This window comes from Equus przewalskii, chromosome 2 (assembly GCF_037783145.1).
Source record: "Equus przewalskii isolate Varuska chromosome 2, EquPr2, whole genome shotgun sequence".
NCBI classification, from domain to species: domain Eukaryota; kingdom Metazoa; phylum Chordata; class Mammalia; order Perissodactyla; family Equidae; genus Equus; species Equus przewalskii.
In genome coordinates, this window is record NC_091832.1 from 73,140,360 (window position 1) to 73,167,428 (window position 27,069).

Sequence of the window (27,069 nt, forward strand, 5' to 3'; positions counted from 1 at the left end):
ATGACACAAGTCTGTGTAATTACAAATGGGACCACCTCTCCTATACTTGCATATTTGCCTCTGCTTTGGACAACATGCATATGTCTAAATCCCTAAGTAGACCAGGAAAATAAAAGGATTTCCTGCTCCGTCATATGATGGATTCAGAGTTTTCACTGGTCCTGTTTCATTTTTTCCAGGTTTAGAAGTGGATGTGGGGAGCAAAAAGTAGTAAGGATGTAAAGAAATTCTAAGACTCTATTTCAGAGACAGATGGTTATTTTTTTGAGTTGTAAGTAGCTGTTATTTAATTCTTGGTGATAACTTGAAAAATAAGGTTTTCATATGACAGTTAAAACATGGGAATTTCACAATAGCAGAATTTAAGAGGAAGGAATGCAAAGGAAATTTATCAGTGCAATAGAAGTAAGGAAAGGTCAGAACAAAAGAGGAAACAGCACCCATGTAAAATACATTATAAGTACAAACTAATATGAAAACATTCAAACAATTACCATATTTATCACAATTAATACGTATGGGTTGAATTTCTGCATCAAATCAAATGGTTAAGTAAAAAAATTCAGCTACGTGACATTTGCAAGAAATACCTAAAAACAAAAGATGAAAATATATTAGTAATAAAGTGATTGGTCAATACATATGTAGAAAATAAATAAAATCAATGGTAGTGTATGTATATTTGCTGAAGTTTTATTTGTGCTAAACCCATTGACTAGAATAAAGAAAAATATTTTACCATAGTAAAGAATGTATGATGAACATATGAGTTAAAACCTTTTGTGTGCCACATATATAGAATAAAATTACATCAAGCAAAAAATAAAAATCAAAGGGTTTCTTGATAAAATTATAGCAATAGTGAGGATTTTAATGAGTGATTAAAAAAGGAATTTGACAGATAAACTGAATAAAATATAAGCAAAAATAAAGAAGATTTTAATAGCTCAATGAGTATGTTTGAGATATATATGTTGTATTTAGATTATAGATAGATAGATGGGTGGCTGGATGGCTGTAGCGTTAGTGCTCTCCTTTTATCTTTCTTTTAAATAATATATTTGACCACAATGAGATTAACATTTTTAAAAAGAATCTTGTGAGAGTCAATGCTGAAAAGTATTCCGTAAAATTAAAATACCATTGTCAGAAATTCTACATTAGATATCAAAGGAGTCAGGCTACACCCTACAATGCTTATTTTTAAAATACTAACTAATATAGCAGAAATTTTCTTAACATCAAAACAAGAGAGGCTATCACATATCATTTATCTCCACTGTTATTCAAATTGTTTTGGAATTTCAAAATATAAATATTACAAAACAGACCATTTTTTATATATATTCACAGATGATATTATGGCTTACCTCTGAAACCCAAGGGATAAAGATGTAAAAGTATTTTAACTAAAAGAAAATTAGGGCTCATAGATATATAACTATTTATGAATATATGCAAAAGACATATTTTCCCTTAACAGCAAAAAAAGAAAATGTTCAAGAAAAAAAGTTAGCAGGAAAATTCAGATTCTAACTTAAGAAAACTATAAAATTTTATTGAAAGACTTGAAAACTAATGTAAATAATCGTGTTCCTAGATTGGGAGATATCATATGTTAAAATAATTGTAATTATTCAAAATAAATACAGAAGATAAAACACTTACTGTACAAATAAGGAATAAAGGATCATTATACATTTCTCTAGTTGAATAAGTATTCCTACATATCAACAAGGAAAAAATAGGTAAAGGTTATAAATAGACCATTCATGGAAGGAATCGAAAGGCTAATGAGAATAGGGAAACATACTCACCCAGGTAGCAATCAATGAAATTTAATTTATTTAAAATGAAGAAGCATTTGCCAAATTAGGAGGATTAGTAACATCTATTACAGATGAATTTGTGTATATTGACCCTTTCATAAATTTGTTAGTTTAGGGAGAAGGGATTCCTACAAAATGTTAGTGTAGTAATTTAGCATCCAATTTTAAATGCATACATTTTTAATGCAGCAAGTCTTCTTTCATTCAGCTAATCTAAAAAATGAAAGCTACAGTATGTAAACACAAGGATGATTTTTGTGCCCAATTATATAATATATTATATGATATATAATATATAATAATAAAACTGTCTCCTGAATCATCGATATTAAAATTGAATAAATTATCATACCCTCATACTGTGAAATATTATTAATCTATTAAAAATAGTGAGCTAATTTATATATATTACCCTAAAATATATCTAAGATATCTAAAATGAAGAAAAAATCCAAAGTAATATACAAAGACTAAGTCCATACTTAAGAAACAAACGTGTGCATATATGTTGTATAAGGACAGAGATAAAACTTAAAGTACATTGAAAGGTTAAAACTCATCATTTCAAAAATCTGGTGAAGGGGCTGGCCTTCTGGTTGGGTTCCCATGCTCTGCTTCTGGCAGGGGGTTGTGGTTCAGATCCCAGGCATGGGCCTGGTACCACTCATTGGGCCATGTTGTGGTGGCATCTCACATCAAATGGAGGAAGATTGGCACAGATGTTAGCGCAGCAACAATATTCCTCAAGCAAAAAGAGGAAGGTTGGTAACAGATGTTAGCTCAGGGCCAATCTTCCTCACCAAAAAAAAAAAAGTGAAAATCTGCTGAGGGAGACAATTAATATTCTATATGCTTCTCTATATTGTGTTTTTAATAATAAATATGACTACATTAAGAAATCAATAATATAGAAGAAATTAAAAGTAAATAAAATATATCCAATGTGAATCAGTAATTTATATTTTTATGCATTTGTTAATGATTTTCTACATACATGATCTTTTTTTTATTTCAAAAATTCTTTGAGGTAATTATTGTTAATGTGCTAATTTTATGATTGAAGAAACCACGACTCAGAAAGCTTAGGAAGTTTCCAAGTACATGTGGCTGTATGTGTTGAACATGGATCTCAGGCTCTGATTGGTGTGGTTTCATGTGGTCCAAGGATTTGGTTAAAGAAGGAATAGATTTTGATCATGCTTCTATAAGATAAAAAAAGTAGATCTTGACTAGTGGGGGAAAAAACCTGTGACCCTGTCCATTAAGTTAAGGGATATTCTTAAAATTATCAAATGCGCTAATTCTAAAGTAGCATTTAATTCTCCTCAGAGTAGAGTCAGCAAGTTTATATGTGTGCCATGCAATATTTTTACTGATATAAAAACCTAAAGATGCTAGTCAACTTAATGATGAAAATTTAAATAATAAATTGTTTTAATGAGAAGTAGTCATGGGGCCGACGTGGTGGCATAGAGGTTAAGTTCTCACACTCCACTTTGGCAGCCCAGGGTTCACCAGTTCAGATCCCGGGTGGGGACCAAAGCACCGCTTATCAAGCCATACTGTGGCAGGTGTCCCACATATAAAATAGAGGAAGATGGGCACAGATGTCAGCTCAGGGCCAATCTTCCTCAGAAAAAAGAGGAGAATTAGCAGTGGATGTTAGCTCAAGGCTAATCTTCCTCAGGAAAAAAAAAGAAGTTGTCATATATTTTCTCTTTGTTTAGTAAGTATTACTCTTAGTGTGATTCTTACATAATTTTTTAAGGCTACAGTTTCATTTGTACTTTTGTAACAAGGATTAGCCAGCCCTAGTGGTCTAGTTAAGATTCGGTGCTTTCACTGCCACAGCCTGGGTTTGTTTTCTAATCAAGGAACAGCCACACTAGTCTGTCGGTTATCATACTGTAGTGGCTGTTGTAGTTGTGATGCTGAAAGCTATGCCAGGGCCATTTCAAATGCCAGCATGGTCTCCTATGGTGGACAAGTTTCAGCAGAGCTTCCAGAACAAGACAGACTAGGAAGAAGGACCTGACCAGCCACTTCCAAGAATTTGGCCATGAAAACCCTATGAGGAGCAGCAGAGCATTGTCTGATGCAGCATCAGAAAGTGAGAAGATGGCATAAGACCATGCAGCGTTCCACGCTGCTGTGCACAGGGTCACTGGGACTAACAACAAAACTTAAGGATTGTTTTCGACAGTTATTCTTGACTAAAGTATAGGTAAAATAATGTTTGCTCAAAACAAAGTTTACTGCTACTTTATTCAACTGCTTTTTCAAATTAAGTATCCTCACATATTTAGTAAATTAATACTAACGCTTGGTGTCACATGACTCTCTCCAACTACAGGTAGATTGCATTTACAATTCCTATTAAGAGGCGCGTTCTGAAATTAGGATATTATATTTATATTCCTCAGTTTGTTAGCAAATGTAAAATTTGTTCTAAGATAGGTAGGTTCTTAAGAAATTACTTCACATTGATAAAACTGGATCTCAACACATGATAAAATATATATATATATATCTCTTATACAGAATTATAGACTAGCTAAGTGTGGATAGCTATAGATGAACTTAATTGTCTAAACTGGTAGGGTTTTTTTTTTCTTTTTACATAAATTAGTTTGCAATCAAAAAATCCCTGAACAAAATTATTTTAATTTGTAATTTTCATCATCTGCTCTATTGAAAAGATTTTCACCAACATCTGTACCAACAACATTATCATGAATCTATTTCTTTCTATTTGCGAGGCATTTTATATTTTAAAGTGTTGTCACATATTATTTCATCATAATGTTCACTTTGCAAATGAAGAAGCAGATACCGACAGAGGTGGAATAAGTCTCCCAAAATTACATAGCTGGTCAATTCCAGGTTGTGATCTAAGATCCGCTTCCTGAGTAATCCTGTCTAATGTGAGGTGTTTTATGTTTTGTAGTCTTACATGTTCTTAAAGTTCTTCCCCTTCCTACCTAAAGGATGGAAGCAGAGAAGGCTGGCTAGAGTAACAGCTGTAGGAAAAGTTATGAACAAAATCTTTCAAAATCATATATTTTGTTGCCACGCATATTAATATTATATTGAGTGGCATATGTTTTCCTTATCTTTTTAAGTTCTAACTAATGCAATTGTTTTTCTTACTTCCAAGTCACAAAAATCACCTTTTTAGAGTACACACGCACTTACTAGTTATAACCAATGGAGTGCAAATGTGAATGAAGAAGAGTTTAGAAGATACACTTGACCTGTTTAGAATTTCTTTAGAGGTAGCTTTGAAGAAATCTATTCATATGTTGTATTTAGATAGTTTGTATTTACACCTTGAACATTAAGCAAGTTTTCAAAATGTGTATCTTGCTTCCACTTTCCTTTCTCTAGTCCTGGCAGATATTGCTGATCGATTATAGTTTTCTTTCCTATTGAATCCACACATGGGCTTAGGCTGCTTCCAGTTCATATCTCCAAGAAGTCCATTTCTACTAATCAATTGCTACTGACTAGTGAAATTAAATATATTTGCCATATTTCTTGTTAAGCCCCATCTTACGTGTAATGGGCAAAAAACATTTCCAAAAAGCAAGTTGTGGGTGTAAGACACCTCGGGTTTTCTGGCTGACTTGCTGACTTGTGTCTAGCAGTGGGCTGAGAACTTGCTATACATTGTTCCCTTTAATCCATTTAATCCCAGGCAGGGTTTCAAATTTTATAAATGGGGAAATTGAGACTCAGAGAAATTGGATATTTTATCTCTCAGAGCATAGCAGTAAGTGTTAGCGATAGATTCAAATTTTCAGAATGGGTAGGGTTACTATAATATATTCATGGCACGATTACTGCCTCAAATAATTTGAGATCTTCTGACGAATTATTTAATTTAAGTATACATTAAATCAAAGTAAATAAAGTTCTAAGAAAAAACCCAACATCCACCATGTGCCAAGCATTAAATTTATACTGTTTTTCATTAATTCTTGATTTTATTTTTCATACATTTAGAAAAACATCACCCTATGTGTTATTACCTTGAATGTTATTGTTATGTTTCCTGTTTCAGAGAGGATTTCTTTTGAGACTTCGAAATCAGGGATTAAAAGGGGTTAGTAGAATAAATCTAAGTTAAACTAGGATGAACTACTGTCCTTTTCAAAATAGTTTAGAAAGTTGTGATTTGTTGCAATACTGTAGGATAAATAGGAACATCTAAGAAAAAATCACAAAAGTTTATGACCATAAGTATGTTGCTGTTAATTTATATTTTGCCTCCATCATTTGTCGCATCCTCTACACTTTTATGAAGCTGCAATAATGGGATCAGAGAGTTTTGTAATATTGACAAGAGGCAGTGTGAAAGTCATGAATATAAAAAGACTGCTTTGGGACAAAGTTAAAGAGAAATTGATGGCTTTAATAATGTCAGAGACAAAAGGCATTGGACAAGCTCAGTAGCATTTAAAATATTTATTAAACCTAGTCTGTAATTTTTCATAGCAAAGTTGCTTTAATGACAAAGGAAGTCGTAATACAAACAGAACAATCCAGATGCTGCTGTGAGTCAGCACTACTTCAGAGACATTTATATTCTTCCCCTCAAGCTTTCTTAGAACCTTCTCTAACAGTTGCAGCTGTGTGAATAATTTGTGGAGGAGCAGGGATAGAATCCTTCAAAAGAATAGAAGACGATGGCATCAAGAAAAGGAAAAAATACCTAGTGTTTAGTTGTTTACATACCACTGACCTGACGATTCACCTTAAATTTATTTTTGTTTCCAGGTAGAGTGAAGTCACTGTGTTGGGTCAGTGCTCTCTGCCACCTGACTAAAATCAGGCCCCCAAAGTACCCAGGTTATGTTGTTTTCATACTTTGCGGCAATAGTGCAGCGACTTCTAAAGAAAGCTCACAGGATGAAAGTTGCAGGATGAAAAAGAAGGAGGGCTCACTATTATAGAGATCTATTTTCTTCCATTAGATCCTTTCTAATATTAGATTGAAGGATTATTAGATTAAATAGATTCTATTAGAGCCTTCCTAATGTTGAGAAAAGCACTGATTTATTCTAATACAATGAAGTTATTATGGACCTTTGAGAAGTATAGTCATTGACTTTTACCCAGTTTTATATCTATCTATTATTATTAAATATTTTATGGTTTTGAGCTGATAAATCTTTACAACTGATTCCATGTAGACTTCAAAGTTTCCAGAAAGAAAGTCTAAGAAAATATAATTATACTTTATTTTCTTTAGCTTATCTACCTTTTGGATATCTAAATTTAATATACTTTAGTATCAGAACCCCATTTCCATTTCTAGCTTCTATAAGTAGTTAAAAAGTATTAGCGTGGGGGCTGACCCCATGGCCAAATGGTTAAGTTTGCATGCTCTGGTTTGGTGGCCTAGGGTTTCACTGGTTCGGATCCTGGGTGTGGACATGGCACTGGGTCAGCAGGTCATGTTGAGGCTGTGTTGTACATAGCACAGCCAGAACGACCTACAACTAGAATATACAACTGTGTACTGGGGGGCTTAGGGAGAAGAAGAAAAAAAAACATCGTCAACAGATGTTAGCTCAGGTGCCAATCTTAAAAAAAAAGAAAAGAATTAGCTTTATGTATATATTCTTAGACCAACTAGTCTTCCAAATATAATTATTTGCGTTTTATGACCTAAGAACTCTTAGATAAATTAAATGCAATTTTATTACTTTAGTTTAATTTAGTCACATGGTGATATCCTTTACTTTAATTGGGCATTAGAAAGAAGAAGTTCAATTTCCTTGAGAAGTTACATCTATTTGAGATGAATTACTAATACTTCTCTAAAATACTATCAATGCATTGATAATTCATTTGAGCTTTACATTTTAGAGTACAATTTTTCAGGGATCTCTAATATATCTTATATACTTCTGCTAAAAACCTAACTCAGAAGTTATATTTAGGTTCCAAGTAGTCGAATTCCAGTAGATACTTCTTTGGGACATTTACCTTTATGATCAGTACTAAATAAGACAATTTAGGCTAAGAATGCATTTTTTTCTAGTGTTCCATTTGGCTAATTTCAAAACTTGAACACGATAATATATAAAACTCAGTCAACATCTTAATATATAAAAGAGAGCATGTGAGTGATGGGGAGAGAGTCTCCTAGCACAATGAACTGCACTCAGCAGTTGCTCAATAAATATTTGTAAATTGTTATCTTAAAAATCAAAATAAACAGATCAGATTTTATACTTCAATTTTATTCATGAGTAAAATTCATATCTTTACATCCTCTTGTATCCCTTCCATTTTAAGGGAGAGAAACTGATTTGGTTATATTTCATAGAATATAATTGAATAATATGTAATCTCAACTGTTTAACATTTGTATGTATATATACATACAATATTATATTATTTAATGTTGATATTACTTGGCTTTATTTCAAAATATTGTATCAAAGCCAGCTAGTTTAAATAGCTTCCTGAGTTATTTTAGTGAGGCATTGAAGAGCCCTGGGGAATTTTCAGTGTATAGACTTACTTGTAAATATCATCTTTTGCTTAAAATGTTAGGAGACTTATTTAAAGATTTTCATGATAGTGAACACAAACTGGACTCTACATCCAATGTGAAAACCCTTTTGTGGTCTTCATCATTTTCTTTTTTCATGCACTGCCGTTAGAAAGGGAAGAGAGGTTCATAGAGTGCACTTCTTAACTAAAAATGACTGTAACAAAAGGCTTGAAATGTTCTCTGGAGGATTATTGACTTTTTAATTCAGCTGCCATCAATCCTCATTTATATTTCATAATATGTATCCCAGGAAACATAACCTACTCTTAAATGTGTAGCTTGTCACTGAGGTTAAATAGTTGTTATGCCAATCACTTATCCTTCAATTCTACCTGAGTTTAGAGATATTTTGCAGACCATCACTTGATACCAATATACTAAATGCAAAGCATATTAAATGAGATTTTTGTTTTTTCCAAAACATATATTATCTATTTGGGTATAAAAGTTCAATGTAACAAAAATTATTGTTCATTGTTTTTCTGTCAGTTTGTGTACAAATGTATTGATAAAGTAGAAACCGCTAAGAATGCAGGGGGAAATTGAACATCTCATTTGAAAGTTGTCCTTTGGGGAGTAACAGTGAGAGTATAGGTGACCTGTATAAGTTTTTTTCTTTTTTTGAGGAAGATTGTCCCTGAGCTAACATCCACCACCAATCTTCCTCTTTTTGCCAAGTAAGATTGGCCCTGACCTGACATCTGTGCCCATCTTTCTCCATTTTATATGTGAGATGCCTGCCACAGCCTAGTTTGATAAGCGGTGCTGGGTCTTTGCCCGGGATCTGAACCGGCGAACCCTGGGCAGCCAAAGCAGAGCAAGCAAACTTAACCGGTATGCTTTCAGGCTGGCCCCTCATATAGTATTTATATTTTCTAATATGAATGATGTAGAATCTATTGTTAGCATTGACTTCATTGATGTGCATCCTTTGGGGCTAATTTTGAAATATATTTTGTTGTCTCAAATTTTTGCTATTCTGAAGAGTGTTGCAAGAAACATTGATCTATCCTTTGGCTCTAAGTTCTGTGGCAAGATACACTTTCTTTTGTTAAATATTTATTGATAATAGTTGTCCATTTTGGCTCTCAATATAAGTCTTTTTAAAAAGCTCATCTCCTAATCGTCAAGCTGTTAAGAGATTAGAGATTAGGTCTGAGTATTTGAAAGAGTCTCTTTACTCTGGATCCTACAATGATGTAGTTTAGCTGGAAGCATATTAATATATCTCTCCAAAGATTTATTTGAACTTCCAATATAGTAAAATGTACAAAAACTACTCTGTTCTAAATATAGCAAAAGAGCCTAAACATATACTCTATGTCACCAGGAAAGCAAGTGCAGAAGTATTATGAGAACTATTTTTGAAAATGTATTTGACATTTCAAAATAAGCCATTTAAGTAGTTATCAAGAGAAAAAACTCAGATCTTGCTTTTGCTCCCCATCATTGTTGTGGATGTTTGTGTGTGTTGTGTTTGTTTTGAATTGTATTTATGAGAGAGGGGAAGGGTGTTGCAGAATTCTGGTGCTCAGAGCTTTGGAAGTCTATTATTTTTCTGTTCCTGAGACTATTAAAGGCAATACACAAGGTCAAGTACAAGCTGTGAGCTCAAAGGATTATTTGCCCTTTCTGAGGACTCCTCCCCCTGAGCCACCTTCTCTTTGTGTTATAATTGATATGAGTCTGGTTTAAGATCTCTAGAGTATAGCCAAAAGGGGAACTAAAGGGCCAGTATAGTGATAGGCATATCTGTAGCCTGACCTGGTGGCTTCAACCGTTCCTTTGGTTTGCGTTGCTTTTGCAATTTCAATAAATCTGGAAGGCCAACATTTATTCGTTAGTCACTCATATAGTCAATTCGTATATACAATGGCTCCTCCAGTCCCCTAGAAAGAAGAGTGGTGAAATTAATTCTGGGCTGGATTTGAGGCCCTAAAAAGAGTCTCACATTGGTTACTGACCTTGCATCTTTGACATGCATTCTAATGAGTGAAAACAAAAGAAGTTAGGTAGTTCAGAGTACTACATGCATTATTAAGCAAAGAGCAAGATGGTACAGGTGAACAAAACTTTTCTGTTTATTATCTTTTGCTAAGATAGCTTCTGCAGAAAATTCTTCGACTCAGAACTAGAGTGTTTTTCCGTATTTACCAAGTTGTAGTTAGGAAATGCTAAAGTGTGAGTGTGAATAAAAGATGGGTGTGATAAACCTGTAACACACATCCTGTGGACCACTTGTGGAACACCTGTCCATGCTCTATAGTTCTCTAGTCATTCAGCTATGTGTGGGGATGGAATAACTGAATAAGGCGAAACCTCTTCTATAAAGGAGCTTATTTTACATATATATATATATACACATATATATACATACACATATATATGCATAATAAATTATCCTACAATTTAGGGGCTTAAAACAACAAACATTTATTATCTTCTGAAAAAATAGGAAAATAGAGATATGAGATAAATAGAGAAATGAAATAAAAAATTTGAAAACAGCTTAGATTAGGTGGTCCTGGTATGAGGTCTTTTCTGAGGTTGTTGACGAGAGCTGCACTCATCTGAAAGCTTGATTGGAGCTGGAGAATTTACTTCCAAGATGGCTCATGCACATGCCTATTTGTACTTTGCTGGTTGTTGGCATGGAGCCTCTCTCTCGCTTGAATCGTGAAAATCTCCATAAGGCTCTTTGAGTATCTTTATGCTGTGGCAGCTGACTTCCCCAAGGGCACGTGATCCAAAAGAGAGCAAAGGCGATGATGCAATACTTTTTATGACCTAATATTGGATATCTTGCACCATCACTTTGCCATATTCTATTCGTTAACAGAGGGTCATTAAGTCCAGTGCATATGTAAGATGAGGAAAGTTCCTCATCTTATCCATCTTAGAACTGATTGTTTGTACCCTTTTAAAGACAGAAGCGTCAATGGATTTGTACAGATATTTTAACACTACCAAGGAAATGCACCCCTTCTTTTCTATTCTCTAGAAGAATTTATGTAAGATTGGTGTTATTTCTTATTTAGTTTTGGAAAATTCTACAGTTTTCTTTTAATAAAGGTTTTTAATAATGTATTAAATTTCTTTAAATGTTATTGACTTTTTAGATTTTGTACTACTTTTGTATAGAATCTCCTAGAAGTTGGTGTTTCTAGAAATATGTTGATTTTAAATTCATGTATTGACATTAAGTTGATTATAATTTCTTTTTAGTTTCCAGCATTTCTGTAAGAATTTATCTGTGAGTCTGACTTTTGTTACTTTGTGTGTCATTTTGTTTCCTTGGGTTGCTTCGTATGCTTTTTCTCTTTTACTTTGATATTCTACAGTTTCACTATAATGTGTATAGATGACCAGGATTTTAAGTTCCATTTAGAAAGATGATTGATTAGAATTAATAAGAGTCACATATCTAGTAATATTGGAAGCAGAAAGTTCTCCAGTGATCCAGATCTCACTTTTAGTTTATCTCTTCAGTTATGTCTAATATGTGTTTAAGCCATCTCATTTTTAATGTCAACGATTACATATGTACATATTTATATTTGAGAATAAATTTGAGATAATTTTTCTTTTTACCACTAATTAATTCAGTGTATGTTTTCTTAAAAGAAAGTGATTTGGGGGATGGCCAGGTAGTGCAGTGGTTAAGTTCAAACGTTCCACTTCGGGGGCGTGAGATTTGCAGGTTCGGATCCCGGGTGTGGGCATGGCACCGCTTGGCAAGCCATGCTGTGGGAGGCATCCCACATGTAATGTAGAGGAAGTTGGGCACAGATGTTAGCTCAGGGCCAGTCTTCCTCAGCAAAAAGAGGAGGACTGGCAGCAGGTGTTAGCTCAAGGCTAATCTTCCTCAAAAAAAAAAAAAGAAAGTGACTTTATCTAATCAAAATACAATTATCAAATCAGGAAATTTAACATTGATAGAATATCCTTATCTAGTCCACAGTCCATATTCGTATTTTGACAGTCTTCCCAATAATACCTTTATAGCTAATTCTTTCTGGTCCAGCATCCGCTACTGAATTTTACATTGCATTTAGTTAATATTCTTTTTTTTCCCCCTGCTTTTTCTCCCCAAATCCCCCCAGGATATAGTTGTATGTTTTAGTTGTGGGTCCTTCTAGTTGTGGCATGTGGGATGCCGCCTTGGCATGGCCTGGAGCAGTGCCATGTCCGTGCCCAGGATCCAAACCTGCGAAACCCTGGGCTGCCGAAGCAAAGCACTGGAACTTAACCACTCTGCCATGGGGCCGGCCCACATTTAGTTAATTTTCTTATTTAGTACCTTTTAATCCAAAATCTTTCTTCATCTTTTCTTTGTTTTTCTTTTCTTTTTTCATAAAGGTAAAACTCACATAATGTTGAACCATTTTTAAGTGTACAGTTCTTTGATTTATAGTCCATTCAAAAACTTTTGACATCTTTTCATGTGCTTATTGTCCATTGAATGCCTTCTTTGGAGAAATGTCCTTAGCTTACATTTTAATTAAATTGTTTGCCATTTTTTAACCTTTTTCTTCTTGAGAACATTTAAGTTCTTTTCTCTTAGCAAATTTCAATCATACACCACAGTGTTATCAATTATAGTCACCATGTTATACATTAGATTCTCAGGCCTCATCCATTTTATAACTGACAGTTTGTACCCTTTGTCTGTTTTTAAATTGGGTTTCTGGTTTTTGTTTGCATATAAGTGATTCCATACAGTATTTGTTTTTTTCTGTCTGGCTTATTTCACTTAGCATAATACTCTCAGGTTCATTCATGTTGTTGCAAATGACAGGATTTCTTTCTTTTTTCCATTGTGCATATTCACTACCCTTTCTTGATCCATTCATTCACTGATGAATACTTAGGTTGTTTTCATTCCTTGACTATTGTGAATAATGCTGCTATGAACATGAGAGTACAGATATTTCCTTGAGATAATGATTTCATTTCCTTTGGCTATAAACCCAGGAGCAGATTTGCTGCATCATAAGGTAGTTCTACTCTTTTTTTTGGCCATGAGAAACCTGACTCATCTAAATTTGGAAGGTGCTTTTAATACCCATCAGAGTTTCTTTCCTCTTGACTATTAGGGACCTAGATCAGCCAGGTTGATTAGGAGCAGCATGAAATATAAAAAGCTTTGGCTCAGGTTTCAAAGCCCCCTGGATTTTAGTCTCAGCTCTGGACTCTAACAGGCCGTGTGACCTGAGGAAGCCAATAAATCTCTCTGTGACTCGTCTTTAAGTCAACATTACCACGAGGGTTTCAGGACAAACATTCTATGGTGTCTATGAATATATTTTTATTTTCTCTCTTAAAATACTGCTGCTGATGGTATTGCTTTCTATCACCAGAAAAACTGACATATGTCACAGAGTCAAAAAAGGAGATGTCAATCAAATCTAATTTTTACTGATGAAAATATTCAGGCTAAAGTTCAAAAGGAATCTGTATCAGTTAATGCTTACTTAAGTACAAAGGCTGAATTTATTGAGGTGGAAGTAGTTCAACTTTTCATTTCTTGAGGAGCTTCCATACTATTTTCTGTTGTGGCTATACCAGTTTACATGCCCACCAACAATGTGCAAGGATTCCCTATTCTCCCATACTTGCCAGCATTTGTTATCTCTTGTGTTTTTGATAATAAACATTCTAACAGTTGTGAAATGATATCTCACTGTGATTTTGATTTTCATTTCCCTGATGTATCAGTGATGTCATGTACCTATTGACTATTGTTTGTCTTCTTTGGCAAAATATCTATTTATGTCCTTTGCCCATTTTTTAATTGTGGTTATTAATTTTTTCTATTAAGTTGTACGTGTTCCTTGCTTTGGATCTTGATTTTGGATATTAACTCCTTACTGGATGTGAGGTTTACCAACATTTCTTCCATTCTGTAGGTTGCCTTTTTGTTTTGTTGATGGTTTCCTTTGCTGTGCAGAAGATGGTTTCCCTTGCCTTTTAGTTACTGAGTTATAACAGTTCATTATATATTCTGGATGCTAGTCTCTTAACGGATATAATTTGCAATTCACTTTCCTACTCTTGTCAGTTGTTTTTATACTTTTTTGATTGTGTCTTTTGATGAATCAAAAACTTAAATTTTGATGACATCCACTTTATCTAGTTTTCTTTCTTGCTTGTGTTTTGGAGTCATATCCAAGAAACCATGGTCAAATACAGCTCAAGAAGATTTGCTCCTAGGGTTTCTTTTAAGTTTTATTGTTTTAGCTCCTACAGTTAGGTCTTTGATTCATGATGAGTTAATTTTTATATATGGTGTGAGGTAGAGGTCCAAGTTCACTGTCTCACATGAGGATATCCAGTTGTTGTAGTATCAATGCTTGAAAAGACTATTTCTTGGCATCCTTGTTGAAAACCAGTTGATCATAGATGTATGGGTTTATTTCTGAACTTTCAACTCTATTCCATAGATTTATATTTTTATCCTTGTATCAGTGTGACATTTTATTGATTACTGCAGTTTTGTGGTATGTTAGTAAATCAGAAATATGAGACTTCCATTTTTGTTCTTCTTTTTCAAGATTGTTTTAGCTATTTGAGGCTCCTTCTAGTTCCACATGAATCTGAGGATTAGCTCTTCTATTTCAGCAAAAAATTCAGTTGGAATTTTGATAGAGATTACAGCGTATCTACACATCAATTTTGGAGTATTGTCATTTTACCAATAATTCTTACCAATTCTTACTATCTTACAAATTAATTCTTTCAATCCATGAACATTTGATGTTTTTCTATTTATTTAGGTTTTCTTTAAATTCTTTCAACATGTTTTGTAGGGTTCAGTGTAAAAGTCTTGGTGAAATTTATTCCTAAATATTTTATTTTGTGGGTACTTCTGTAAATGGAATTGTCATCCTAATTTCTTAACATGCTATAGTAAGCAAAAGCTTTCTCTTTTCTCCCAGTCATGCATTCATTTATTTATTTATATAACAGAATTCATAGAGTATTATTTAGTTCTTTATACTCCGTTATAATTGCTAATTATTTTAATGCTAAATTGTTCTATATTTGGTAAATGAGAGTCCCTTTAAACTGGTTTCTGATTTTTTTGATATGTTTCCATTATTCTGCGAGGACTCCTTTAATTACTGAAACAAGATATACGAGGCTTAGCTTGTATTTTCCATGGCACAGTTTCAGGCTAGCCTTTATCCAAGGAACACTGGTACATTTTAGTAGATAATTATAATTGTAAATTAAGCTCTATAGAAATAGATAACATCATTAAAATATATAATGTGCAATTTCCAATATTGTAATTTTTTGTTTATTTTGGAAAATCAAACGTTGGATATGGATCACTAATTCACTTTCCTGTCCATTTCTTTTTTTAGTTCCTCCAGTAATCCGAGTGTATCCAGAGAGTCAGGCTCGAGAACCTGGGGTAACTGCAAGTCTTAGGTGCCATGCAGAGGGCATACCAAACCCTGAGCTTGGCTGGCTAAAGAACGGAATTGATATCACACCAAAGCTGTCCAAACAACTTACGCTTCAAGGTGCTTTTTACTTGCATTTTTTTCTCTTAAATGACCATGTAGAAATTTTATACTAAAATTTATAACACATTTTATGTTACTTGGGGAAAAAAATAAAATGAGTCTTGGTGGTAACAGAATGTCATAAATATGAAAAAAATATGATTGTACCTAAGACATTATATTTGAAATAGATTTCTTTAATATTTTTAATGTGTTAAATAATGGTCCTGTCATAATGATTAATTATGTCATTATTTTGGTGATAAGTAAAATATTAAATTATATATCTTTTAAATAATTGTCCTCTGAATTATAGCAGATGTGCTGAACAGAATAATTGGATCTCTTCATAGAATACATTTCTGAAGTGACTGTTTAAATGTTTAAATCATACGTTAAAATATTCACTATAGACAGTTTCAATAATATAGAAATTCTTTAGCCAATGTTTTGCAGCATAATTTGCAAGTGAAGAGAGAAAACAATCAAAACATTACTAAATATGTTACGCATTTACATTGTTTTAAAGTTATGGCATTCTAATATATAAAACTTTCTACATGTTTTAATGTTCTAATGTGTAGATATAATGAATCAATTATCATACAGTTATAATAATCACAAATATGCATCAAGTGAAAAATAAAAACAATCTTTATAATTCCAAATAATCTAATTAATGCAAAAGTAGTTGCACATATGCTGATTATACCAGTGGGTAAAAAAATATACAAATATTATTTCTGTTGACAAGAGTAGCACGACAAGTCATTTTACTAGAGTGTCTGTTGCATAGCAATGTATTCCTTGTTCCATGCTTTTAAATTCCTTCAATTCATAATGCTAGAAATGAATATATTTTCTTTTTTATTGTTATTTCTATAAGCACAGGGTTCTCTTATTATTCCTCTTTAACCATGGATTTTATCAGATACATTTTTCAATAAATCTTTTTCAAACATATTTATTTTTCCAAGTCAAAAATGACATATGAAAGCATTTTTGATCTTTAAAACCTGAATCTTAGAAGTCTCTATATTAATATAAGTATACCCAACAAATTTATGTCTACTGATTATGTGTTGGTGTCTATAATTTAAGAAGAGAAGAGGATTGACCAGATGAACAGAAATTCATGTGAAGAAAGTTCTAATTAGCTTCTGATTTTGTCATCTCTTGCCCATTTACTGCCCAGCAGTAAACCATATTATATCTTTGCTTCTGGGAATAAACAGAAAAGCAAATTTGGGAAAATGGTTACAGTCCAAACTCAACATTGAAAGAATGGGGTCCCTTGTAAAATAGGTATTGTTATTTTTAAAAACAAAAGAAAATAGGTAAAGTTTGAGAGAATATGACACATAATAAAAGGTGAGTAGGAAGCACAACCTAAGAGATAAATCTGGGTGCATAGGAGTGTGAACTCCCATGTGGCTTTACATATGGTTACATATTACCAAATATTGTAGTTTTTTAATTATTGACTTATTAATCAGTTGCTTATTTAGCGTTTCTATGTGAGGTCCAAGTCTAGGCACTAACTAAATAACTATGGCAATGGATCAAATAATATGTTAATGAGAGTAAGTAAAATCCTAGAAATGCAGAAATATTTTATTGGTAAGCAAATCAAGAAAAATAAGACAAGGAGACTAAGAATCAGCAAAGAAGCAGGGTATAAGGTGACACTACCGAAGAGAAGGAAAGAAGCCAAAGATGGGAAAGAGCTCAGCAAGGTCAGATGCACAGAGAGGTCAAGGAGGGGCATTCAAATGTGTTCATGGGTTAGGTGATTAGTTTGTCCTTGCGACATTTAGAAGAGTAATATAAGTAGCAATCAGTCTTCAGTGGGTTTAGAAATGAAGAGGAGGTAAGAAGTATAAAAACCTCCTTCCAAATTTTGAAAAGAGGAAAAAAGAAAAGCTAGTAGATGCTGGTGTAAAGAGTTAGGACTAATGAGGATGTTTCTTTCTTCTTGGACAATTTACTGGTTTTAAGGAATATTGGGAAAGAGAAAGATGTGTAGATAATGGAGGGAAGAAAGGATGAACAAAGAGTTGTAAAAGTCAACAAGAAAAGAGGAGAGATTTGCCTTGGAAAGAACCAGAGAAAATTTCCTCTGATAAGTAAATAAAGGTGAAGCTGTAGATGGAAACAAGAAGTTTTGGGTTTGCTTTGTTTTGTCCCAGCCTTTACTGAAATATAATTGACATATAACATTGTATAAGTTTAAGGTGTGCAACATGGTAGTTTGATACATGTGTGTATTGCCAAATGATTTGGGCCTACTTTCTAATCACTTCTATGAACTTCGTGATTTGAAAAACAGCATCACTTGCTTAGAGTGAGAGGTTAGTATTATCACAAAAATCATCAAACGAAGAGTAAAGATTGGAAATAAAAGTGGAGTAGGATATGAAAGGCTCCTAGCTGTGAAGGTCAAGTGAAATGAATATCAAGTAGCATTGAACATCTTGCAAATTGAAAACTGTAAATTTGTAAATTTGCTTGTGCAATAGTCTCATTATTTACTCAGAAATCTAGACACAGGGACACCAGGTGGAGAGATACGTCAGCTTGTTCTAGTTCTGGAGGTTAGTAAGGCAGATGTGTCAGGATGATAAACAGAGGAGGGAACTGGTAGTTCTGGCAATAGAATAGAAAACATCTAGAAATGCCAAATTATGGACGGAAGGAGGGAAAGACAGTGGGGCATATAGGTTATGAGAATATATAAGACTAATAAGAAGACAGAATTTGAAGAAGGAATAAATTGACTCGATGTTTCAAAAAAATCTAGAGGATTTAGATTGTTAAGCGTGCAAGTCTTGAAAGAAAAGTACAGGTATATTCTTTGGAGAGGACCGTATTCCACATAAAACAAAAAACTGATGCAGGCTTAAATATTTTGTTCACTCCCTGTCTTTCAGAGCAGGGGTCTGCAAACTAAAGCCCACAGATCAAATCCGGAAAGCTGCCTATTTTTGTAAATAAAGCAACTTTTTTTGCTTGTTTTTTGTATTTAGAACACAACCATACTCATTTTTAAAAATATTGTCTGAGGCTGCTTTCATGCTGCTGTGGCAGAGGTTTGTAGTTGCCGCAGAGAGAGCATGGCCCACAAAGCCTAAAATATTTATTATCTGGCCTTTTACAGGACAAAAGCAAAACAAAACATTGTCAACCTCTGTTTTGGAGTAGGGATTCTCAGCAAGGGATGGGTGGAATGGAGATGTGCGGTAACGTTTATAAACTGAGAAAAGATGTCCAAGAGATTTAAGTGATTGTCCCTCTTCAAAGACTCACTGCCTCTCCATATCCCATTCACATCCCTTGAGAGCCATGGGATCAGAGAGATGGCATTCAAGCTCTCTTCCCAATTAGATTCTACTTTCTTTCTCCAAACAGCCACACCAATTATTTTTGTCACCATAAGTCATCTTCCTTTCTACTGCACATGGTACATATTGTTCTTGTGAAGGGATAATGTGGAGCACATGCATAAACACTCAAATACAGACACATACAGAAAGAAAGAAAAGAAGGTAAGAGAAGAGAAAAAAAGAAACAACTGAACACAGCAAACACTGAACTTTAGCCTTTACCCTTTGAACTGGGTGATTTGCATAAGATCATTCTATGAGTCTCAGATTCTTCATCTGATAATTGCGCATTATTTGGGATGATTAAAGAATAATATATGTGAAAGCACTTCGTATATTGCTAACATATAGTAAATGGTTAATTAAACTCTGGTTTCCACATTGGGAAATTCAACTCATTATTTAGGAATTAGCTTAAAATATTATTTTACCAAGACTTAAACATTGGATTAAACATTCCCTTAAACTTTTGGTTATACATTAACTATATCAATTTCCATATTATAATATTGTTTACTGTAAGTTTGTTTCTGAGAAAAGACTGAAAGCTTACACACAAGTCACGTGTTATTATCTTAATGTCTTCCTTACCTAATAATATCAGATATATAATATGGACTCAATAATATACTTGATAAGTGGAGGTCATATTATATTTGTATGAGGTAGCTCAGTTAATTTCTTTCTTAAAATGTCTTTTCATATGCATTCTTCTGTCAATGAATCACAGTGGTATTATTTAAAACTGTTGTAAAAGCTTGGGACACAGTGGATTCTGAAGACTAAAAATAAATGTTTAAGTAAAATTATAGTTATCAATATAAAATACTTATGCAATGTAAGAAACAGGAAATGAATATAAAATATAAAGTGTGTGCATTTGTTACAGTGTGTATGTATTGGGCTCTCTGTAATAGAGTGACAGCACTGTTATGAAACACTTGAATGCTTGTGGAATAATTTGGCACGCCTCCAAAGCATGGAAGTAGGAAGGAAAATAGTTTAATTAGGACAAGCTAAGAGAACTGTTTGACTGTGTAATCGGAAAGCACTGTACCAAAACTGAAATTGTAGTTTACAAGTTGCATTTGCCTTCTGTTTTCAGCAAATGGCAGTGAGGTTCATATAAGCAATGTGCGCTATGAAGATACAGGAGCGTACACTTGTATCGCAAAGAATGAAGCAGGAGTGGATGAAGACATCTCTTCTCTTTTTGTGGAAGATTCTGCTAGAAAGACCTGTATGTATTGAACATACACACACACACCCTCTGTACTTAACTTTACAATTAAGTGTTTTTCAAAAAGCAGAGGCATCAGAAAACTCTGAAATGAACAATACCTTAAAAAATGTTTTTGTATGTAGGCAGGATAAGAATCTTGAAATATAAAAGTTGATTTAAGGATTAGAGAATAAGCTTGTGACATTTTTAGTGTAACATTAAATGATTTTTTTTTTCTTTCACAAGTGTATATAGGATGTTTCGGGTCCTGTCTTCCCATTTGCTCATACAGGAATTCAAATCCCTTGGAAAATCCCTCTCCCAAGTGAGTTGGGGAATTCAAGATCCCAAAATATACCCAAGGGACACCCTATGGGTTGAATAAATTCGTATCTTTCTTTTTTTGTCAGTTGCATTGTATTCAGTGGCCCCATGGCCATACAGCAATGCTTCTCTGCCACAGGCAAGGTGTTATCACCACCATGAGACACTCACTGCCTTGGTACCAACACCACTCCATGGACTGGTCTCTGTTTAGAGCTGGAATCCTTTGTCATCTCTGTATCTGTCTCCTGATTGTATTATGAAGTAATAAGAAAAATGCACCATCCCTTTAAAAAAATTATTACTTGGTGAAAGGAATATAGATGGAGTGGGATGCTAAAAATGGATTTTTTGGTTACAACTGAATTGCTTGGAACTCAAAGTACTGTTATAGCGTTTATCAAGTAAGCGCTCTATAGGCGTTCTCTTCCTTCTGGTCCACACATTCCACAGTATAGCTATTTTGGGATTGGGTCTGGCCGTACTTGTAATGATCGTTTTCCTTACTCCTCAGTCTGATTTCTTGTACTTGTTTATAACTCCTATTAATCTAAGTTTTTGCAGAGGCCCTGATGTTTTGAGGGCCCTTTAGTTTGGCATTCCCATTTCTCTGAATCCAGTTTGTTAAACAAGGTCGAAGCATTGTCCCAGGAATCTTTTTATTCCTCTTTAAATCAATGAGTGCCTGTAGATATGAGTGGATCCAATGAGGATGGAGGATCTTATCTATGTCCTGACTACCAGTATATCTTTATCCATATTTTGTCTGGCTAGGACAACCATCATTAGCAGCAAATATTTAATAAGAAAATTCTTAAGGTAGAAAAGAGAAAAGAAAGCTGGATTTAATGACTAGATAAGTTCCACCATAATATTTTTACTCTACTCCTTTTAGGTATTTCTGCTAAATACCAATTTGCAATTCACTTACCATTGAAAATTCATTTTGCAAGTCACTTTCTGTTGAAAATTAATTTTAGGTGACAATTGAAGACTTTAGTTTGCTTTGTCCTTTATGATGACGTTTGTTAGACATTTCAATTTAAACTCTGTTTCTCTGCAAACTCTGATTTTCTTTTAATGTTGGTCAGGTATTTTTCGATATATTTCCCTAGTTACAACATTAAAACACCTGGCCATAGTTTCTTTAAACAGTGAATCACTACTGACCAGCACATAAATTTGAAGAAAATTTTAGGGGAAGATTTAATGTAACTCTAACCATATATTTAGTCATATTAATATGTTTAATTATAAACAGTTCCTGACATCATGTTTTCACCTTATTTTAAACTCTTCCAGGTCAACATAATACATTTTAAATAGTTTTTTGAGATTATATGCTAGTGGTATGCTGTTAAAATCAGAAGTAACAATTTTATAAGATACATCCTTGCTGCCTTTACAATATCTATATTTACAGAACTTTCAAAGTCATCTTATAGGAAAGAGACAATACAAGGAAAAGCTTTGAAGAATGTCTTTTCTAAGTCTGAAAGTGAAATATTTATAGATGTTACTTGTGTATTTAAATTATGTGACATTTTCAAGGATGAAGAGTAAAAGCTAATAGATTTTAAAAGTTATTTTGATAAGAACACAATATGAGATCTACCCTCTTATCTAAGTTTTAGGTGCACATACTATATTGTTAACTATAGGCACTAAGTTGTGTGGCAGATGATCAGAACTTATTTATCTTTTATAATTGTAACTTTATAACCATTGAACAACACTCCGATTCTCTCCCCCTCCTTCCCCTGACAACCATCGTTCTATTTTCTGCTTCTGTGATTTTGACTTAGATGCCTCATGTAAGTGCAATCATACAGTATTTGTCCTTCTACAAATGGCTGTTTTCACTTAGTATAATGTCTTCTAGGTCTATCTATATTGTTGAAAATGGTACAATTTCCTTCATTTTTAAGGCTTAATAATATTCCATTGTTATATACACACAGTATTTTCTTTATCCATTTATTTGTTGATAGACATTGGGTTGTTTCCATATTTTGACTATTGTGAATAATGCTGCAATGAACATGGAAGAGCAGATATCTCTTTGATCCTGATTCTTTTGGATATATACTCAGAGGTAGAACTGCTGGATCATATGATAGTTCTATTTTTAATTTTTTGAGGGGCCTCCATAATGTTTTCATAGTGGCTGCAAAATTTTGTATTCCCATTAACAAAGCGCAAGAGCTCCAACTTCACCATATCCTCACCAACACTTTTCTTTTGTTACTTTGATGATAGCCATCCTAACAAGTATGGCTTGTTAGATATCATCATTGTGAATTTGATTTGCATTGCTGATGATTAGTGATGTAGAGGACCTTTTTACATATGTATTGACCATTCATACATCTTCTTTGGAGAAATATCTATTCAAGTCCTTTGCCCATTTCTTAACTGGGTTATTTCATTTTTGCTATTGAGTTCTTGGAGTTCCTTATATATTTTGGAAATTAAATGCTTATCAGATATATGAGTTGAAAATACCTTTTCTTATTCCATGAGTTGTCTTTTCCCTCTGTCAATTGCTTTGTTTTCTGTACAGAAGCTTTTTAGTTTGATATAGTCCAACTTGTCTGTTGTTCCTTTGTTGTTCCTTTTGTTGTTGTCTTTTTGAAAAAATTATAGGCCAATAGTGCTGATAAACATAGATGCAAAAATTCTCAACAAAATATTAGCAAATTAAATTCAACAGTACATGAAAAGGATCATATACCATGATCGTGTAGGATTTATCCCTGAGATGCAAGGATGGTTGAGCATACACAAGTCAATGAATGTGATTTGCATATTAACAGAATGAGGGATAAAAATGACTGGATTATCTAATAGATGAATATAAAGCATTTGATAACACCATTTCATGACAAAAACACTTTTGACAACACTCTTTCACAGTAAAATTGCTCAACAAACTAGATGTAGAAGGAATGTACCTCAGTATAGTAAAGGCCATACATGACAAGTCCATAGCTAACACCACACTCGATGGTAAAAAACTGAAATCTTTCCCTCTCAGATCATGAAAAAGACAAGGATGCTCACTCTAACTATTTCTATTCAACATAACACTGGAAGTCCTATCCACATTAATTAGGCAAGAAAAAGAAATAAAAGGCATCCAAATCATAAAAGAAGAAGCAAAACTTTCTCTCTTTTCAGATGATGCGATTTTGCATACAGAAAGCCCTAAATACTCCACAAAAAAACTTAGACTAATGAACATATTCAGGAAAGTGTAGGATAGAAAAACAATATACAAAACTCAGTCGCATTTTCACACATTAAAAGTGAACTATCCAAAAGGCAATTAAGAAAGCAATGTCACATATGATAGCCTCAAAAATAATAAATTACTTGGAAATAAACTTAACCAAGGAAGTGAAAGACTTAGACGTTGAAAACTATAAATAAATTGATGAAAGAAATTGAAGAAGACAAATAAATGGAAAGACATTCCATGTTCACGGATTAGAAGACAACACTGTTAAAATGTCTATACCATTCAAAGCAATCTGTGATTCAATGCTATTCCCATCAAAATCCCAATGGCAGTTTTTACGAAAATACAAAAAATATCCTAAATTTCATATGGAATAACAAAAAATTCAGAATAGCAAAAGTAATCTTGAGAAAGAACAAAGCTGGAGGTATCACACTTCCTGATTTCAAAATATATTACAAAGCTATAGAAATTAAAACAGTATTGTACTGACATAAAGACAGACACGTAAATCAATGCAACAGAATACAGAGCCCCGAAAAAAATTTATGCACATACGGTCAACTGATTTTCAACAGGAATGCCAGAATACACAATAGGGAAAGAATAGTCTTTTTAAGAAATAGCACTGGGAAACGGAATATTCAAATGTAAAAGGATGAAATTGGACCTTATCTTACATAATACTACATAAAAATCAACTTAAAATGGATTAAAGACTTTTAAACATAAGACCTGAAACTATAAAGACCTGAAACTATAAAGACAAAGACAAACTATAAAGACAGTAAGGTAAAAGTTTCATGACATTGGTCTTGACAACACAACTAACAGATTTTAGTTGTAACCAAGAAGTCTCAAACATTACTAATTCATGTTTATATTCTACTCTTTTATAAGCATGCAAACACAGGTTTTTTCAGAGTAACAAATTTACCTCTCACTTAAATGTGTCTCTAATTTTTAAGTGTGTGTTCCACACATTTGCTGCAGTGGTTATTAAGAACATGTCATATATGTGGTTGTTGATGTGAAAGTGCTCATTTTTAGAAAGTTATATACATAGTTAAAATCAGAATAATAGTAAATAAGTAAACTGAATAGAATATTAGTAGCTACAGAAGAGAATTAACTGAAAATGTAAGAATGTGGTAGAAGACAGTTTTCCTTGGGATGTTTCCTAATAATCAACAGACTGTCAGAATTCTATATAACAAAACCAAAATCAAAGTCAGGTGAAGATCACACGAGGGAAAATTACAGCCTTTTGTAATCCCCATCCTAAGAAGTACTCTGGGCTCTCTTCTAGTAATTCCATAGACAAAGACCAATGTTAATTATACAGAGCACATTTGTATTTTGACAGATATTTTCAAAATGTCAAAGGAAACAGTCACAGGCTCATCAATGATGACTTTACTCTTCTTATTTGCAAATATTAAAAAATTACTGATTTGTACACATTCACCAAAAATCTTTTGGTAGTGATGGGATATAACATATATCTAAAAAAGCAGATTAGTATGACAAAAGATCATGAACTTTGGAGTAAGATGTGAGTTGGAATGTGCCTTAGTTTCACCACATAACAGCCTGATCATTGGGGCTCTTACATATAACCTCTCTGAGCTTTACTTTCCTTATCTGTGACATGGAATAAGTACTAACTCACTAAGGGATTTCTGTGCAGATGTTACATATAAAGCACTCAACCTAATGTTAGATATAAAGTAGTACCTCTTCCGCCCACTCATGCTTACTTTCTGAAAATAATTACTTGTTTCTTGCTAGAAACATGAACAAAAATCATTTTTTTAAAAAAAAAGCTTAGAGAATCCAGTAATTGTTAGAAATTGGAAAGTTTACAAAATGAATGATACATATTGATAGATATGTAGATAAATATATATATCGAGAGAGAGAGAGAGAGAGAGGAAGAGAGGGAGAGAGGGAGGGAGAAAGGGGGATAATTGCATATGGACTTCTATATTATTGTATATCCTAATATAAAGTGTCATTATTTCTCTTCCCATTTAAAAAAATTGACTCATGGGCCCAGCCTGGTAGCACAGTGGTTAAGTTTGCATGTTCTGCTTGGCAGCCTGGGGATCGCCGGTTTGGATCCCGGGTGCGGACCCTCGCACCGCTTGCCACTGTTGTGGCAGGCATCCTGCATATAAAGTAGAGGAAGACGGGCATGGATGTTAGCTCAGAGCCAGTCTCCCTGAGCAAAAAGAGGAGGATTGGTGGCAGATGTTAGCTCAGGGCTGATCTTCCTCAAGAAGAAAAAAATTGACTCAGCTAATTGGAATATATATATTTTGTTCTTTGATGTGGCTATTAAGATACTTTAAATAAAGGACACATTTTTTGCCATAGCCCACTTTTGTCAGAACCAAAGCAAAAGCTGTACTTTATTTCCCCTTTACATTGGTCAATTTGTATTCCTATTATATTTTAAAAATTCTTCTGTAATGTACTGTTCCTCTATTTTCTTTTTGAAAGATGCAGAGAAGAGAGGTATTGAATTTCATGTAGACAGCAAAAAATGGGGAAAGATTTACAATTTTGGGCAAAATGACACAACACAGACTTACTTTGCTTAGCTACAGCTTCGGACTAATCATCCAGCTATTTTCTGCATAACAGAGCACTCATAGGAGGATCAGTCACGTCTTTTCTTACACTACACTTCCCAGCAATGTGATCCCCTTGAGAGAACAATTCATGCAAAGCATCGTACGGCTAAGGAGTTGATGTTTTGCTTGTATGCTAATCTTTGAACTGCAAAACTTTAAGTACCCAACTTTGTCAACAAACCTCACTGGCAGGTTTCTCATGTGATAAATTGAACTACAAAAAAGTGTTTCAAAATAGTATACTCTACATTTACATTAGGGATAGGGTTTGATAACTAAGATTTAATGAAGTGATATACAGAGAGGATTTAAATGCAAAGAAGAGTATAAACAGACCTTAGGGGATTGT

General features: G+C 33.5%; 1 protein-coding gene across 4 annotated transcripts in view; it reads left to right on the top strand.

Annotated features, from left to right (window-relative positions):
- The window catches only part of FSTL5 (follistatin like 5), a 718,252-nt gene that overhangs the window by 558,465 nt on the left and 132,718 nt on the right, over positions 1-27,069 (top strand). For all 4 annotated transcript variants that reach the window (XM_008519642.2, XM_008519644.2, XM_008519643.2 and 1 more), the window contains exons 9-10: positions 15,768-15,929; positions 20,400-20,534. In XM_008519642.2, coding sequence (XP_008517864.2) covers positions 15,768-15,929; positions 20,400-20,534 — 297 coding nt within the window. The remainder of the gene's footprint in view (positions 1-15,767; positions 15,930-20,399; positions 20,535-27,069) is intronic.